This window comes from Pyrus communis, chromosome 6 (assembly GCF_041283825.1).
Source record: "Pyrus communis isolate YQ-2024b chromosome 6, ASM4128382v1, whole genome shotgun sequence".
NCBI lineage: Eukaryota > Viridiplantae > Streptophyta > Magnoliopsida > Rosales > Rosaceae > Pyrus > Pyrus communis.
This window is the reverse complement of record NC_142570.1, coordinates 10,532,152-10,550,022: the sequence shown is the minus strand read 5'-3', so window position 1 is coordinate 10,550,022 and position 17,871 is coordinate 10,532,152. Positions and strand designations below refer to the sequence as shown.

The 17,871-nt window shown below is 36.8% G+C and overlaps 2 protein-coding genes across 6 annotated transcripts; one reads left to right on the top strand and one right to left on the bottom strand.

The window, feature by feature from the left end:
- Window positions 1-1,569: 1,569 nt before the first annotated feature.
- LOC137710065 (short-chain dehydrogenase TIC 32, chloroplastic-like) lies at window positions 1,570-3,920 on the top strand. Its single transcript, XM_088695758.1, has 8 exons — window positions 1,570-1,819; window positions 1,907-2,138; window positions 2,406-2,485; window positions 2,609-2,762; window positions 2,880-2,958; window positions 3,073-3,157; window positions 3,355-3,404; window positions 3,576-3,920. The coding sequence occupies exons 1-8, from the start codon at window positions 1,711-1,713 to the stop codon at window positions 3,738-3,740; spliced, it is 954 nt and encodes a 317-aa protein (XP_088551884.1). The 5' UTR covers window positions 1,570-1,710; the 3' UTR covers window positions 3,741-3,920.
- A 943-nt stretch (window positions 3,921-4,863) lies between these two features.
- Window positions 4,864-14,017, bottom strand: LOC137711601 (mitogen-activated protein kinase kinase kinase YODA). Of its 5 annotated transcripts, none has more exons than XM_088695754.1 (13): window positions 13,770-14,017; window positions 10,558-10,648; window positions 9,837-10,414; window positions 8,961-9,692; window positions 8,556-8,643; window positions 8,341-8,403; window positions 8,031-8,191; window positions 7,830-7,905; window positions 7,515-7,574; window positions 7,326-7,433; window positions 6,975-7,202; window positions 6,350-6,441; window positions 4,864-5,973 (listed from the first exon to the last, which is right to left on the bottom strand). In XM_088695754.1, exons 2-13 carry the CDS (start codon window positions 10,594-10,596, stop codon window positions 5,496-5,498), a joined length of 2,703 nt encoding a protein of 900 aa, XP_088551880.1. In that variant the 5' UTR covers window positions 10,597-10,648; window positions 13,770-14,017; the 3' UTR covers window positions 4,864-5,495. The 5 variants fall into 5 exon arrangements, with proteins under 5 accessions (XP_088551880.1, XP_088551879.1, XP_088551882.1 ...); XM_088695753.1 differs by lacking the exon at window positions 13,770-14,017 and adding an exon at window positions 11,300-11,483; XM_088695756.1 differs by lacking the exon at window positions 13,770-14,017 and adding an exon at window positions 11,300-11,450 and having other exon boundaries at window positions 10,510-10,648.
- Window positions 14,018-17,871: the final 3,854 nt, after the last annotated feature.

Genomic DNA, 17,871 nt, shown 5'->3' with positions numbered 1-17,871 from the left:
TTCACTCAATCAAGAACAACCGATCATGCTTGACGTTGCTAAAGCTTCAAAATCACTTCTTGATATTGGTTACTTTGAAACGAATAGAGATAATTGGAATCATTACTGAAAGTTGTTTGGTCCGATTGTTTTCTTCTAATGTCGCAAGAACAGAATGCCTCTTTATAAAGCTTCCCACAATGTTGTTTAATCAATGAACTCGTATTTGCATAGCGGTATTTGCAACAATTGGGGTGGGATTCCAATCCGGACAGCGGATCTTGCTCAATATTGGACAGCGGATTGCAACAATTGGACAGCGGATCTTGCTCAATATTGGATTGCAACAATTGGACAGCGGATCTTGCTCAATATTGCTAATTGTGGATTCACTCACACGACCAAGGCAAATGTTTGATTTTTAGAGGGAGAAAACACCCCCTTTAACTGCACAAGGCAAATATATATTTTTTAGTTAAACAAGTCTGTCATTCAAGGCTTTCTATTACAAGGATTTACCAATTAATAAACCTAAGTTTCTATGACACCCTTACAACTTTCAAACTAACTTCCCAAATGTGACAATATCTCAAACTTAATTAAGCCATATATTTCCATATGAATGACTCCTCATTAATGGGACTTTGAGTTCTGCATCACCGTCATAAACGTTTGCCGGACAAGGAAGAACAACCGGGTCAGGTCGGCCACCCGTGATTTGACCCGGACACCAATTGGGTCTAGCAGAGAGAACTGGGTTTCTATTTTTCGGAAATTGGGTTCCGGATGTTCTTAACTCAAACTTTCTATTTATAGCCAACTTTGGTCAAAATGATGAAAATGCCCTCTAAATTAAAATGGTATCAACTTCACTTCATTTCAATTCCATTTCTGGAACAGTGTTTGCATAAACAATCATGGGATTGTGTTGTACCCATCTATTTTAAATCCACATCCAAACACCAACGTAAACTTTAAAATGACTAAAACCACTTTTAAACATTCTTCTAAAAACCATAAAATAAACAAATTTCAAGACGGAATATCACAAATACAACGTTATGTTGAGAGAAACTTACACGTGTCATTTATAGTTGACAAACACTATAATAACTATATATCTGTATCATAAAAGTCTTTTTTCTCAAAATAAAATTGTTAAAATTTGAAATATAAAATTTGGTGCAAGTGGTATTGGGTGAGATCGCATCACATGTTCTTCGGAATCTCTATCACCACTACGAAATAGATGCACACACATTTTTCTTATATTTTGTGTGCAACATATTTATTTTTAGTGTCAATTAGTATGTAAGAACGTTTTTATCATTTTACCACTGTGTCATGCACGCATATGATTTACTTAGATTACGATCAATCATCATTAACAATGATGATAGCCTTTGTGTTATTTTTAAATAGCGAGCAACATGCAAACCATTATTGCAACATGCAGTATATGCTTACGTGAATTTTTATATCTATATATGCATGCTACACACTTGCTTATATAAATTAACATTTAAACTATTCAGATTGAATCTGGTAAGTCGTATCTATTAATTGCTGTTGGCGTATCCTTAATTAGTAGCATTGGCTGTCACTCTATTGTCCTTGAAAATATTTCAGGCGTACGTGCGTGCTATAACTTCAGTCTTCTGGTGGTGGTGTTAGCACTCTCGTTTCTCTGTATTGCAAATTTGTAACTTCCTATCATCGTCTGTGACATCAATGGGTGGGATATTTAGCAAGAAAGAACCATCTGGGTTCTCATCCTGGTCGACAGCCGAGGAAGTTACCGAAGAGATTGATGGATCTGGTGTAACTGCCATTGTTACAGGTTCATCCTCTATCTTGAACTTCATATACGATTGTTCGTGTGATAAAGGATATATGCATAGTGAGCTTCATTTGTTTTATATTTCAGGAGGCTCAAGTGGTATTGGGGCGGAGACATCACGTGTTCTTGCACTGCGTGGTGTCCATGTATTTATGGCCGTAAGGAACACGGAAGCTGGGGAACGCGTTAAAGAAGCGATACTTACAGAAGTACCCGACGCAAAAGTTGACGTTAGGGAGTTGGATCTCAGTTCATTGGAATCTGTAAGGAAATTTGGAGCAAATTATTGTTCCTCCGGCCTTCCACTGAACTTCCTTGTGTAAGTATATTTTTAGCCGTACTAGATTGAATTCGACAGTTTATATTAGGTTCATTATCTTATTTGCAAACGAACCGATTTAAATTATACAGCGCGTAGTTCTTAGTTCTGATACCGTACTGCACAACGATTCAATTCGAACCAGAGAAACCTAAAATGTTGAAGTATGAATCAATCAGGATAAGGACATAATGTACTAACATTTGTGTATTTCATACATACTAATATGACAAATTATAAGTAATGCACTCTCTTCTTTGATGTAAGCAACAATGCAGGGTTAGGGGCAGCTCCATTCAAGCTTTCCAAAGACGGCACAGAAATGCAATTTGCAACTAACCATCTAGGTTTGCCGCATAACCATTTTTTTTTTTTTTTTAGTACTTTGAACTGTATTCCAACGGATCAATTTTGTAATATTTGCTTCTATTTTACCAATTCATTTGTTACTTGAACCATCCAATCTGCAGGTCATATTCTTCTCACTGAACTTCTGTTGCAGATCATGAAAACAACGTCGCGAGAAAGCGAAGTAGAGGGGAGAATTGTTAATGTATCATCATCACTTCATCCAGATGGGTACAGCGAAGGGATTCGTTTTAATAAAATTAATGATGAAGCAAGGTAAATCTTCTTTCGGCTGTTCTGGTTTAATATTTTAGTATCCGTTTTTAACATTTCGAAGTGCATGTTTCGGAGAATTATGTCAACTATCTAACCCTTTTGGTCGCTAATTTACAGATACAACAGATATTATGCCTATGCTCAATCCAAGCTTGCTAACTTGTTACATACTAATGAACTTACAAGGCGTCTCAAGGTATTGGACATTTTAAGTCATCCAATGCAAATATTTAACCTGTTACTATAAGAATTGATCTGCAGTATTTCTTGGTCGACTTGGTGATTAACTTTTTTTTTTTTTTTTTAACAGAAAGAAGGGGTAAAGATAACTGCGAATTCTCTTCATCCCGGTATGATTTTTACCAATATCAGGCGCCATGATCTCTTGTTAAGCTGTAAGCTTCATCTTCTCTACTTTACTAGTGTCATTATTTTAGTAACAATGTTTCCTTTGGTTAAGACTATGTTCAATCTCAAATTCGAGGTCATGTGTTCGATTTTCACCTCCCTTAGAATCGTTGGTATCATGAATTTCTTCCAAGTATGTCTGGTTTTCCACTGAATAACTGAAATTTTAACTGGCTTGAAACAGGTTTTTTCGGTGAGAGTGGACTCATCAACAAAACTAAAACTGTTCCTCAGGTACTCCTTGAACTTCCACAATATATGCAGCCAAATATTTACTTTCGTCCGAAATGCGATGATCATCAAATAGTCTTGTTACATTTTCCGGTATACAGAATCTTGTACCGTTAACATTTATAGCCGACGTGGACCGTGGTTGAATAATTTCATCGAACATTGTCCGTGTAGGGTGCGGCAACCTCATGCTTTCTGGCACTTAACCCACAAGTTAAGGGCGTATCCGGCGAATACTTTGTGGACTCTAACGTTGGCAAACAGAGTTCTCAGGCAAAAGATGCAGATTTGGCTAAAAAACTGTGGGATTTTAGCTTGAGTTTGACCAATGCCAAGTAGCACAGAGTGTTGATCTTGCTGGTTTATGTCATGGTAGCTCTTTTCTTGACTTTCTGTTATCATATCAATTGCCAAATTTCAGAACTTCAAATTTGTAATCTGTTTGTACTTTCTGATCATGGGATCAGATCTCTGTGATTCTTTACTTTATGCATTGAGATTTTATGTTTTTCTTCTAAACTACTGAATTTGTTCTGCATATATTTATAAAAAGCAAGGTTCTAAAATACACTAGGCGCTACGGTGGGTTGGGGCCTAGCGCCTAGGCGACTAGGTAGATTTAAGTAAATCTGTTATATTTTGTGTAAATTAGTGTGTTTATACTTAAAATATATATAATTACATCATAAATTACAAAATAGAATGACATATATAGTATGAAGTATTGAAACATAATGAAAACATGGGGAACAAACATATAATGTGTGTTCATTTAAGTATTCAAGTCTCTTACAATTTATTAAAAAAAATATGCAAAATGAAAGTTATCTATTTTTTATCTAAGTGAGCTGCAACCTAGGCGGGTATGGGTAGGTTGGGCTGGTGCCTATGCAGGTTAGGTGGAAACCTCAGCAGGTCTAGGTGCCCCTTCTAAATTTTCAAACACCTAGGCATTAATCGGGACGGTGGCCAACCATCTAACACCTAGGTGAGGCCTAGGAGATGCTAGGCGAGGATTTTTAGAACAGTGATAAAAAGAAATGATTTCCACGTACCCTTTGTTAGTCTTGTTGCTTGATGCTCTTTGATCTGTTGAATCCACAGGTAGAAATTAAAAGGGGATGTTGAAGGGAACCAAAAAGGGTTTGCGAAAATCATTTCTCGTTTCTAATCGTGCCGCTCTATTGATCGATACCTAAAAGGGTTCTGACAAATTTATAATTTCCAATTAGTCTTGCGTTCAGTAAACTGTGAACGTTCTCTGACCAATCTTAAAGCCTGTTTGCACATGAGAGATGTACTTTTCCCATAAGCGATTTTGGACCTCCCAAAATATCTTCCAAACAGGTCGTTATCATAAGCTAAACCATTAACTATCCGAGCATAAGTAATACCACTGAACGTCTCATTCTTCATCAATAATCTATAAATTAGGTCATCAGAAGATATCTAGAGAAAGATATTCAAGAGGAATTAGATTTCTTCCATTTGATGCAACTTCAAGTACATTTAGATACAACAGTATAACCCGAACCGCCTACCTTAAGAGTCGGACTGAGCTCCGTGAACTGATACAGGATTGAACAGACCGGCCCGGAAAGCTCTCAAATCTCAACTACCATCTTGACAAAATCAACTCGAATTCAAATCCCCACCCTCTGTACAATAATTTGTGCCATCTCAACCGCCCTTTCTTCTCCCAGTAACTTAAAATGGAAGAAGGTTAGGTTCAAATGCTAAAGTGTGCACTTCTTTACAGCAGCAGAAACGTTCGCTTTACAAGGAATTATCAAATGCTGGATCTCCGAAGGCCATCGCAATAGAGCTTTAGAACCCTCTTCTGCTGAGTACTGCTTACCACTGGAACATGACTGAGAGCATTGAGACCATTCATATCATGTTACTCTTCTGGCAATCAGTGTATCAAAAGATCCAAACTCATTTGCATATTTGTCCACATTGTCGATTCCTAGAAGCCCTGTTCTAGCCAGGGATCACGCACCTACCATATACCACTGCTATGATCGAGCACTAGTCCAAGGATGTTCAGCTTAATATGGACCACCTACCATGTACCACTGCAATGATCGAGCACTACAGTCCATGGATGTTCAACTTAATATGATCCCTTAAGAGCTGCTGAGACACACGATCAGCCAAAACAGACTGCACATCAAATAGGTCCCCAGGAACTGAATGCCCGACCTGGTTTCCGAGTACACCATTATCAGGAAAAAAAATATCCTGGAAAACATAAGAGCCTTGTGGAAATCCTTGAGATAGGTCTGGCTTTGGCTCATGGTATGGCATGTTGCCATTTGTATGGAAACCATAGTTTTGAGATCTCTGGGTCATCCCTATGCCTGCAAGTGAGTAGGTTGTTGGCTGCTTCAAGTGTTGAAAAGGGATTGAACTGCTGGTGAGAGGCGTAGATGAACCGGATGTGGTATGAGGGCTAGATATGGGAGAGGGGGACATCCTTCCACTGACATGTTGTGGTGATCTAGAATGTAGAAGCGGACTTCCAATGGGAGAAATTGGGCATGATACATTTTTCGGTGAATAAGCATCACTGGGAACCAAAAAGGAAACGGAGAAGTTAATAATATAATGAAACAATGAGTAGATAACTAGTAGTCAAATCAGTCCTTATTGACCCAGGTGGCATTGATATTACTAATAGGTTTTCTCACATTTACTTCAGTATTATACGGTTATAAAGGTATTGTCATTGCCCTTTCCGAAGTGAACAGTTCAATTGTATGCAAAGGATTCTTTAATGAAAAAGTACAAGTGTGCGTATTAAGCTTAATAATGTTGGTTGCATGTATGAGTTGGAAGCAAAAACAAGGTACAGCCCAGGTTTTGATAACGTAAAAGTTTGGTCACTAATTAAAACCACCCACGTACACATGATAAAGATATTATTGAGAAGACAGGAGAGAGACCTTGATGCGGAAACAGTTTTTGAGCCTCTGGACTGATGCATGCCCATCCCTTCTGAGTCTAAGTTCAAATGATTTTTCCCACGTCCAAATGCCTAAAAGAATATAAGAAAAGGAAATGCATCAACTTTACAACTGATAAAGCAGACAAACATGAAATTTTGTGTGTTCTGCACCAAATATGCCAGCATTAATCAACAGAAAATAATTAGTCTCCAAATAGCATATAGCTCGTTGTCCACATGACTACTAACAAGCATCACAGCACCATAATATCTGTTTCTCACAGCACATACAACATATGGACAAAAAATGTACGTAATGTAAACTTAGATTTTGGGGTACTGTAAAACCTTATGATGTTGGGTGTCAACAGAGCATGGTTTTCATCTTATACAAGGTAATAAACATGGAAAAACAATATGAAAGGATGGGAAACAAAATGTTCTCATGATATAAAAGTTCTAATGTCATATACCATGAGGTCATCTATTTGCACTCTGAAGTTGATATGCAACGAAAAGTTAATATTTGGTTGACATCAAAGACAACAAATGTGAAGTCTGAAAGTAACTGAAATACTTCTTTAATATCTTCAGTGAGATTTTTTATTTTGGCATGCTTCTACCTGAGATCTCATTGCAGCTGGTCCTTTAGAATGCTCTGCACTAGAGATGGTTCTTTCCAGTGGAGCAACATTCCTAACAAAAGGATGCTCCAAAAGCTGAGCAGCTGTAGGACGATGCAGTGGGTTACGTTGCAAACACAGCCTAATAAAGCTCTTCCCATCCTCTGACAGATGATCAGGAATTTCAGGAAGTTCCTTGCTGTTTCCAATCTTAAACATGGCAGCAACCTTTGAAGCACACAAAACAAGGAGGATAAGGTCATTGAGGAATATCTGCCATGCAGTCAATGAGAAATGTATAACGTCCGAGTACTGCATAATACCCAAGTGTCTGAATTCAATCTTACTAACCCCTTCATATTGGCTCCAAGGTGGTTTTGTTGTGGCCATCTCAAGAACAGTGCAGCCAAGGCTCCATATATCAACCGCAAGATTACAACCGTTTGAATTCTTGATAACCTGAAGCACTTGAGCAGGTAATGTTACCATAAAGCCATATGAAAAAAGTGATGCAAGCGCAGAAAAAGGAACTGTGCTAACCTCAGGCGCCATCCAATATGGGCTTCCATTGAACGATAATGGACAAGACTGTCCCGTTATCTACAAATGATTTCAGATGAGATTAATCACAACACTCAGATTCATGGTTTATAGGAAAAAAGAAATGTTACACAACTTGGATCAGTTTATCAATTGTCCCATTTCACAGTGTTTCTTTTGGCTCGTTTCACTCTCATAACACACTGGCTTATAGGACCTTGTTCATTGCTAACAACAAGGTTTCATGCTAACCAGACTATCAAAAGAAATGATTGAATGATTATTGAGATAGAAACTGCAAATGAACCATCTTACATGCTTAGCCATCCCAAAATCTGCTAATTTCACCCGACCATTTGGATCTACTAATATATTTGCTCCTTTGATATCCCTGAACAAAATAAGCTTCTCATTAGGTCAAACAACATTTTTAAACAATCAAAACTAACATGGCCCATGAGGGTGGGTGATAGATGATCTTCAAAATAAATCGAGTGTTAATAATAAGTGGCTCACCGGTGGACAGTGTTTTTGGTATGTAAGTATGCAAGCCCTGACAAGATTTGTTGAGTATAACTACGAGTGGCTACTTCACCAAACTGACCATACTCTTGAAGTAGTTTATAGATGGACCCACCAGACACATACTCCAAGTATATGTAAAGCTTGTCATCTACCTGTTCAATTATACACGCGACCACATACCAACAATAGGAATAACAAAATTATTTTAAAATGTTTACTGGCAAATGTGTGAACAGCCAATGTTGACTCACCTAAGCACCAAAAGCTATCTAGAGATTACAAAATAATACAAGGAACTCACCGTCTCAGATCCATAATACTGCACTATATTTGGATGTCGCAAGCGACTTAGCAAAGCAATTTCCTGGAAACACAACTTGTGAGTATAAACTATCCTCAACCTTAAAAGGAAAATATGTAAAACTTATATGTAAAATATTTACTAAGAAATATTTAATTCTTTACAATGGCAAAAGCTTTGAACAGATCTACTGAGTCAGTACGAAAAAAACTTACTTGGCCCAGCTGCTGTGCACTTTCCTTTGATTTTGCATCATCTGCAAATAGAGTTACCTCCTTCATTGCACACATCTCACCGCTTTCACTGAAGCCCGAAAACTGAATCAAACTAGACATTCAAAATAACAAAGAATGTGTGCAGTGTGCATTACTTAAGAAGGGTGGACAATCACAAATCATTATTTTTAAATTCAGATTTCACAAACATTGTCTGATTATAAGCACAGGAAAACTGTAATTTTGGAAAGCTTGGACTTAAAAATCTGTCACATGTGGCTTAGCTTACAGTTCTTAGTTGAGAATAGGAAATTTGTGTCAATACCATGCATGCTAAGAATTGGATATTACTGTAAAATGCTCAATAAATTAACAGAGCTGATTTGAAGGCATTTGGCTACAAACCTGTTAAAACCAAGATATACATGCCCAAATGTGCCCCTTCCAAGCAGGCGCCCCTTCTTCCATTGTGAGCCAGGGCTTGTTAGATGTTCTACCCTATTAGGGCTACGTGGAACTGTGGGAGTTGTTGTAGCTGAATATGAAGGAGAAAAAGGACAGGTCTTAGTTATTATTATTGGAGGAAGGGGTAACCGGTGGCTTTTCTGCTTCGCATCATCAGGCCGGCTTGTAGGCGACTCTGCGGCTGGCCCTCCAGATCGAGGATGCAGAGGGGTAGCAGCACCACTTTGTATTCTGGAGTTGGGACCAGGACTGGTCATTCTAGGACTGGGTATTGGAGAACATTCGGGACTACACCTAATGTGCTGCCAAAACAACTGTCCTGACATATCCCCTCCGACTGAATTATGCCCAGAATTTTGACCTGAACCTGGACTAGAGCAGTGGGTAGAAGCTATATCTGGATAAGTCTTTGCTGCCCAGAAGCTAGAGTTCCTAACTTGCTCAACACTGAACACTCTCATAGGACTCCTAGAAGGACTCGACATTGAGCTGTCCGGAGCACTAGACAAAGTACCATGGAAAGGGATTTGTATATTCTGCATATGTGTGCTTGAAGGTTTCCATTTTGGTGATGTAGACAGAACCTGATTATTGCACAAAAGATGACCCGGCTTCAATGTATCTTTGGAGTTCTTTTGGTACACAGTAGGGAATGGATCCTTTTGTATTACACTACATAAAGATAGAAGCAAATTTTTCAGGGGTGAATGAGCACGCACACAGAAGAAACATTTACAGGTGAATATGATATATCATGTATCTAGCATAAAACCGTAAATAAGGACTTCATTTCCAATGACATAGATGAGAACTTACCAGGAAGGACTGTTTATATTTGTTCTGTTTCCATTTTCATAGTCGGATCCCATGGGACTTAGAAGGCGTGAGTCAGACGGATCATCACTATCAATAGAACTATCACTGGATATGGAAGCAGTAGCTAAATCTCCTTCAGCATAGGTATGATCTTCCCTGCTTGAGACACATCCGGGTCCTGGAAGAGGCAAATAGAACAATTGGTTGGACTCTCTGTCAGATTCTGGTTTTGATACCACGCTGATGCCAGAGTTAGTACGCCCAATGTTAGAAAGTTGCACTCTAGGAAGGGGTAGTGGCTGGGCATGAGGCTTTTCTGCAAAGCTTGGACAGCGTGAGACTTGTGAGGAGGGTACTGGTGACAGCACCCTAGATAGAGAACCCATTTCTGAAACAGTGTCAATGCATCTTCTTCGAGAACCTCCTGATCTACCATTGCACTTTTCTTCAGACGAGCTCTTAAGTTTACGGTGTATGGTTGCTATGGTATCGATGAAACTCTCCCGATTACCTTTCTTCTTCTTCACTTCTTTGGACGAAGACTTCCTCCACCAAGAAGGCATGCTTATATAGTGAAACTACAGTAAAAAAGAGCAGATCCCGAGATAAATTACTCTCCTTGGTTAAAGATAAGCTATCACATTTAGACCTATTTAATGACCAAGTACGCAACTCATATATTCATAACAATGAAGTAATCCAGTGGCCGTATTCATAAAACCTCTGCATGACAAAACTCAAACAGATAGCGATAACTCATTTTGGCAGGAGCCCCAGACGAGATATTCAATACAAATTATGCCAACAAGAACCTGTATAGATATTCCAAGCATTTTGTCATTAGCACTTGCCAAGAACAAATACAATAGACAATTAATTACATGAATGTACGTCGCATAACAACGTAAACTTGAATTATCAGTAGGTGGGGAACCCATTACTCATGTGTTGACAAGCATGCATAAACAACCATAATTCGGATACACGAACTACCGTCGAGGTCACACATTCCGATTGTAAATGTTGGCTTTTTATGTGGAAAGGAACAAAAATCACCAAAACTTTCGAAAGCCAACTGCATTTTTATTTGCAAAGCATTATTTACTAAATAGAGAAATTCACAGCTCAGATCTACGAAATTCGGTAACCCATTTCGACAAATTCAATTGCATAAAGTAAATTTCTTCAAACCCAAAAGAAATCAGAAATTGAATAAAATTTCACTCCCACCACCAAACAACATTAACTTCTTACAATTACGAAATTACTACTACTTAAACAAAGAAAAATACAAAAATTAAGCTAATCAAACACAATGGCGGAGAAAACACAAGCTCAAAATCCGTGACGGAGCCGTAATTTCCCAGCGGAAATGCAAAATATTTTCAAATAATTCAATTCTCTGAAGCTCGAGAGAAATTCAAGCCACTAAACTGACTAAAGCAGAAACCCTAATTACTTACAGCGCGGCCGTGTACCTAGAGCCAGAAACGACGTCGCTTGGAGGAAAGCTGGAAACTCAGTGTCTGTCCTTCTCCGGCACGGCGGAGCGAGGAAGGTGAAAAGACGCCGAGCACGGAAGAAATGTTTTGGAGCGAGCGGTAAAGTGTGCCTCTGGGGAGTGTTGGGAAATATAATAATTAAAGTGACTAATTTATTCAATTTAATCGTTAATTAAATCCAGAAAAAAGGTAGCGAGCATCGCGGTGTATTATGATTTTGTGGTATCGTTAAGGATCACCGTTGGTTTTGATAGCGATGACGACGGTCATTGTGGTTTGTGGTTAGTAACGATTTGAGATGAAGGGTGTATGGAGTTTGGAGTGTGGTGAGAGTAGTAGAGTTTTTATGTTTATTATAGTTTTTTAACGGCATCTTACTTTATTTTATATTTTTGGAACAGCTTAATACTCCATCCTGATTTCATTTGTGATTTCACAAGAGGATTTGCTAACCATCCGTTGGGGTGGGACATACCCTGCTAACTTGAGGAAGCGGAACTTTAGGGCGATTCAATTTAAATCGGTTCAGTTTTTTGTCAAAATCGAAAACTGAAATAAAATTATTGTTCAGGTGGGTTCAATTTCGTTTAGTTTTTTTTTTTTATTTAGTTTTTTGGTTTCGGTTTTTTCGGTTTAGTTTTAGTTCGGATCCTATTATTTTACTGAATATTGTTTTTCTTCTAATTCTAAAACGGAAAATTTTATTTGAACTCATCTAACTTCTTTTTACACCAAACTTCAATTTTAAATGTGAAATTTCTTTATTACCCTATTGCATAATTTTCATCAAGTACAAAATAAAATTAACAAGAAAATTAAAAGATTTATCAGTAAACCTATCCCAATAATCAAGCCCTAACTATCATGTAATTTTTCTTCTACGTTATGTTCGGACAAAAACCCTAAGACTCTCCCATAGAGAAAAAAGAAAACCTTTTTTTATACGTGAACGTTAATCTTGAAGTTTTGAATCCTTCAACTAAGTATGAATGAATTTATGCAAGACTTGAATTATTGTTTTATATGTCATATATAATGTTATGACTCTGCTGCCTCTGCAAGTTTCCCTATTCTTTTGTTCTTTTTGGCCTCTGGTCAGCTTTGCTTCATTCACAAGACAACCGATTGTACTCTTTCTGGTGTTCAGTATTATTTTTTAGGAAAAGGAAGTGGCCTTCTCATTCATAAGTGTGCGTGTACGTCTTTTAATTTCCTCTACTTCTTTCAATTTGTCCAATAAGACATGATTCATCTAGCAATATATGCTTACAGGTTACAACTTATAAGTCTTTATATCACCAAAACATACAAACTCAAATTCATATGCAACATACATCATCACACAAGGTAACCTGAGATTTATTGAGAACAACGTTGTAGAGGTTGATGAAGATTCCATCAAAAGCAACTGTTGGAATGAGAGAATGTGTAGAAAATGCATTGATTTTAGCTTTTTATTTTTCAAATGGGTGTAAGATAAATTATAAAATTAAATTGGGTTTGTAAGGGTAATTTAGGTAATAAATATGAGTTCAAAAGATATTGATAGTTTCATTAAAAATAATATGAATGTAAAGAGTAAATTGTGTGTAGAAAGACGTTATATAGATTCAAATAAAATTTTCCTTCTAAAATATGTGAGCTATTCTTCTTAGAAGGTCTTACATAATTCATTTGGAAGAACAACAGCAACAACCTCATATTGTCCTATTTCGTATTTCCCTTGTTTTGGCTTTGGAGCTACAACTTGAGGCATAGACCAAAACGAAAAAAATTATAGAAAAAAAAAAACAAGGATACTAATCAATTAATTTTTACCTTCAAAGCCAAAGCTACAAGTAAACTTGTAAATGGGTCGGGTTTATTAGGTTTGGATCGGGTTTAATCTGATCCGTTAATTTAACGGATCATCCAAATCCAACCCGTTAAGCTAACGATCATTCAAATCCAATTTATTAAGCTAACGGACCACTCATTCCACCCGTTAACTCTGTTTTTTTGTTTTTTTTTTTTAACATTTCATCCAAAACAAAATACGCGGAAACAAAAACTGGGTTGCAACCAAAATACGAACTTCCACTGCGTTTTTTAAAAAAAAAAAAACCCAATAAAATTCTCGGGATTAACAAAAAAATGCTCAAAACGAAAGTTGGGTAGGACCGTAGGAATCAAAACACGAAATTTCAACTCAATTTTCAAAGAAACCAAATAAAATTTCCAGAACTAACACGAAAAAATGCTGAAACAGAGACTGGGTTGAAATCAAAACACAAAATTGAAACTGGGTTTTTACAGAATTCAAACAAAACCATCAATACTCAAATGGGAATCTGAGTAAAGTAGTAACCTTAATCTTGCCAAATTCAAACAATCCCATGAACAAATACAGAAGAAAAAGAAATTAACAAAAAAAGAAATAAGAAAGAAATACCTAGCAAATAAATCCAAATCTCCGAGTCGCTGTTTTTCTTCTTTGATTATTATTTTTGGGTTTTTTTCTTCCTCCTTGTGGGCGGACTAATTGAAAGATTGGATCTTGATGCTTCTCTTGAATTTTCACCAAACCATTTCGTGAAGCACAACTTTGGTCGCTACGCCATTACACTGGCCCCGCAACCGCGTCGATAAAAGTTAAGGAGCACAGCGATTCTGAGAGACCAACGGCGTGCACGAGACGGCGAGAGAGAGTGAGTCGTGACTGGGGGCTTTTTTATTAGGACTTTTGAAATTATACTTAAGTCCTCAATAACAGGTCTTAACGGGTGGTTAATGGATTTCTCGGTTTATTCAAAATGATCCGTTATTTAACGGATGGTTAATGGGTTGACCAATTAACCACCCGACCCATTTACTACTCACTCAAATACTAATTTTAACTGATCGGATCGGATCATGTTAATGGATCAAGTTGAAAATGCCAAGTCTAGTGCAAGTAAGAAGAAGAAGATAATTTTTACCTTCAAAGCCAAAGATGCAAGAAAGAAGAAGCCATGTACAATAAATTTAAGAAAAAATTAAGTTTTCATCCCTCTTTCTTCTATTCCATTCCTTTGATTAAAACCTTATTTCTTTACAAATTTTGATCAAGGTCCTTAGGTTTTAATGAGTGTCATTATTTCAATAACAAAATATTTACATATTAGCATAATATAATTAAATTTCTAAACTATATTCACTTAATGTTAGAAAAGTTACATTTGGTACATTTATATTTATGGCTATGGTTTGTATTATATATTTCTATTTTTAGTTTCTACCCAATTTTAATTTTCAACCCTTTTTAAAATTTGTACTAAATTTCTTTTTAGTTTTAATTTGTACCCATATATTAATTTTTTTTTTTTGCTCATATTAAAAAAAAAAAAAAAAAAAAAAACAGGTACGAAAAATAAATTAGGTTCTCATCCCTCTTTCTTCTATTCCATTGATTAAAACTTTATTTCTTTGCAAATTTTGATCAATCTCCTTAGGTCTTAATGAGTGTCATTATTTCAATACTAAAATATTTACATATTAGCATAATTAAATTAAATTTCTAAAATATATTCATTTAATGTTAGAAAAGTTACATTTGGTATATTTATATTTATGGCTATATTTTGTATTATATATTTCTATTTTTAGTTTGTACCCAATTTTAATTTGCAGTCCTTTTTAAAATTTGTACTAAATTTCTTTTTAGTTTTAATTTGTACCCATGTTTTTTTTTTTTTGTACTCATATTTTTTTTTAAAAAAAAAAATTGATTTCTAATCTAGTTTTTTTTTTTTTTTATAATCTTTTATTTGTACCCATAATTTCTTCATAAATTACCCATTAATGTACCACTTTGTTAAGTTAAAATGTGACAACCCATCCCCAATTTTCCATGTAATTTTCTTACCGAGTGTATAAAATGACCATTACGTCCTTATTGGCAAAGTGGAATCTGATGTGGACGTTGTTGTTCGGCGTTTAATTTATTTTTTGTATTATCGTAATTAAGTTGTAATTGCCAATCAGAAACTCTCTTTCTCTTTCTTCTTCTTCTTCTTCTTCTTTTTCTTATTCTCTCTAACTGTAAATCTCTTTCTCTCTGCAACAACAAACTCCATCATCAAACCTCACTGATCAATGTTCAAACCACCATCATCATACTCTTCTCATCCCCACGAGTCCATCTGTAGAGTCCATTCGAAAACGAACGAGATTTGAGTTCCCAACTCAAAGCTCCGACTTGGATTGTGGTTCTTCGGCGTCTTTTCATTTGAGTTACAAGGTTTTGGAAGGTTTAGAAGTAGCTACACAACTCCCGAGGTCCCTAGCCTAAGTTTGAAGTCAAGCCAACGTGTAGACACACGATTTTGGGACATTGGAATTAGGGCCGAGACTTTCGAGCCATTTTCAGTCCATTTTCGTCCACATTTTGGACTTTCAAAAGGTACAAACTTGTTATTCTCTTCCCAAGCTTCATTTCCATATAAAGTACGTCAAAAATGGTTGAGAAATGAGAAAGTTATGAAGTTTTAAAGTTTTTACAAAAATCTGGCTAACGTTTCTAAATTCCGACAAACCAGGTAGCGGCAGTGGCAGATGACGATGACAGCAACCAGAGAACTGAGGAAGAAGGAGAATATTCCATTAAAGTTGATAGAATATTCTAACATCATTACAGGTGCCGTTGAGGTATTCCGTTAGAGTTAACAGAATATTTCGTCAACTGACGAAATATTCCCTATGGATTCTGCTAGTGCTTGTAAGCGAGTGGTTGCGCGTGTGGCTGATTGTTGGCAACTAGTGGCGGCTCGTGAGGGCGCATGCCGCTTCGTGGCGGTGCGTGGTCGACGTGTATGGGTTCATGACGTCGTGTAGAATGCTTTCGTATATTTAAACCCTCTGTTTGAGCAAACTATGGGGGATTTTCCTAGCCTTTTCGTTTATTTTTTAATTAATTAATTATTATAGTTGTTTAACATCTAGTAGAGAATTATCCAATAAGGTACGAGGTCAAGCAAGGCTAGGAGGCTACGATCCGACTACGTATCAATGAGTGGGCATTTGCTTATATATATAGTTTTATGGTTTCCACAAATAGTTTTGGATTTAATATTATGCCTATCATGCTATACTTTATTTCATTTTAAAAGTGCTATTATATTGTTGAGATTTATAAATTGTCATGGCATGTTCATCGCATCATACATGCTTGCATCGGTATAGTACTTGCCTCAGGCCAGGGCCAGGTTTCATGTGTATGTTCACATCGCACTGAATGCTCACTTTGGATTCATTGTAGGTGCCAGTCCTGTCCTAGGTTGCAATAGGCAACTAGGACTCGTATATGATGCGCCTAGCGCCAGTCTTCACGTGATTGTAGTTCTAAAGCATATATTATGATTACACTAATCATGTTCATGTCAAAATTTCTCTGCATGAACTCGTGAGTTAGCATAGATTGATGAGCACTTGATTTTCTTATGCCACAATTGAGATAATTGTTGTGTTTTTGAAATTATTGATGGATTACATTTGGTTTCATACTTATACGTCGTATGATTTTATGGAAACTATACATGTTTTACAGCTAAGGATTAGTATGTTCAGAAAATAAATATGTTTCATAAACCTTTGTTTTTACCCACTCACACATTCTGTTTTTCGCCCCTCCAGGACTTAGTTAGCTTAATCCTCTGTGGCGTACGAGGGATCTTTGGCGATTCTAACATTCTCCCAAGTCAATGTAGGAGTTTATTTCCAGCTGTGTAATAAGTATCTTAACTAGATTCGACTACTCTATTTATGTCGTACTGTCATCTATACTCTGACTACTTATGTATTATAGGTTATTCCCACTATTGTGCACTTTCTTTATTAACTTAAATAAATTCTAGCTTCAGTTTAAATTTATTCGTATTTCTTCCACCTCATTTTCGGGTGTCAACCAACATGCCTTGACTTCGGTCGGGGTGTGTCAGTTTGGTATCAAAGCATAAGTTTGGCAGTCCTGCATTCTTCATATGTGTTATAAGTCCTAATATTTTTTTTATCTCTTATGTCAGAATCATGTCACCTCATAGGGCGCCACTTGTTCCACCTGAGACAAACTTTCTTGATTTTGGACAACTCGGTAAGGCTATCGCCACCACCATTTAGACAACAATTCGTCCTCCCCAAAAGAACTACTTTAGAGACCGCATCTAATCTTCAAATAAATAATTTCTATGGCAACGAAGGACCCGAGGTAGCCGAGGCGTACTTTGAGCATGTTGAAAAGACTTTTCACGCTATGCAGTGACATGGGAATTTTCCAGGGAAACAATGGGTTGAAACAGCGACGTGGTTTTTTCATGGAGGAGTAGAGTCATGGTTGATTTACAAGTCACGCCTAATGTCTGCACAGGACGCTGGGAGTTGGGATGTTTTCAAGCGCCTATTTAATGCCAGATTCACACTTCCTGAATACAAGGATCGAAAAAGAGACGAGTTTATAGAGTTGAAACAAGGTAAAATGTCAGCAATAGAGTATCACTGGAAGTTCACTAATTTATCTCGTT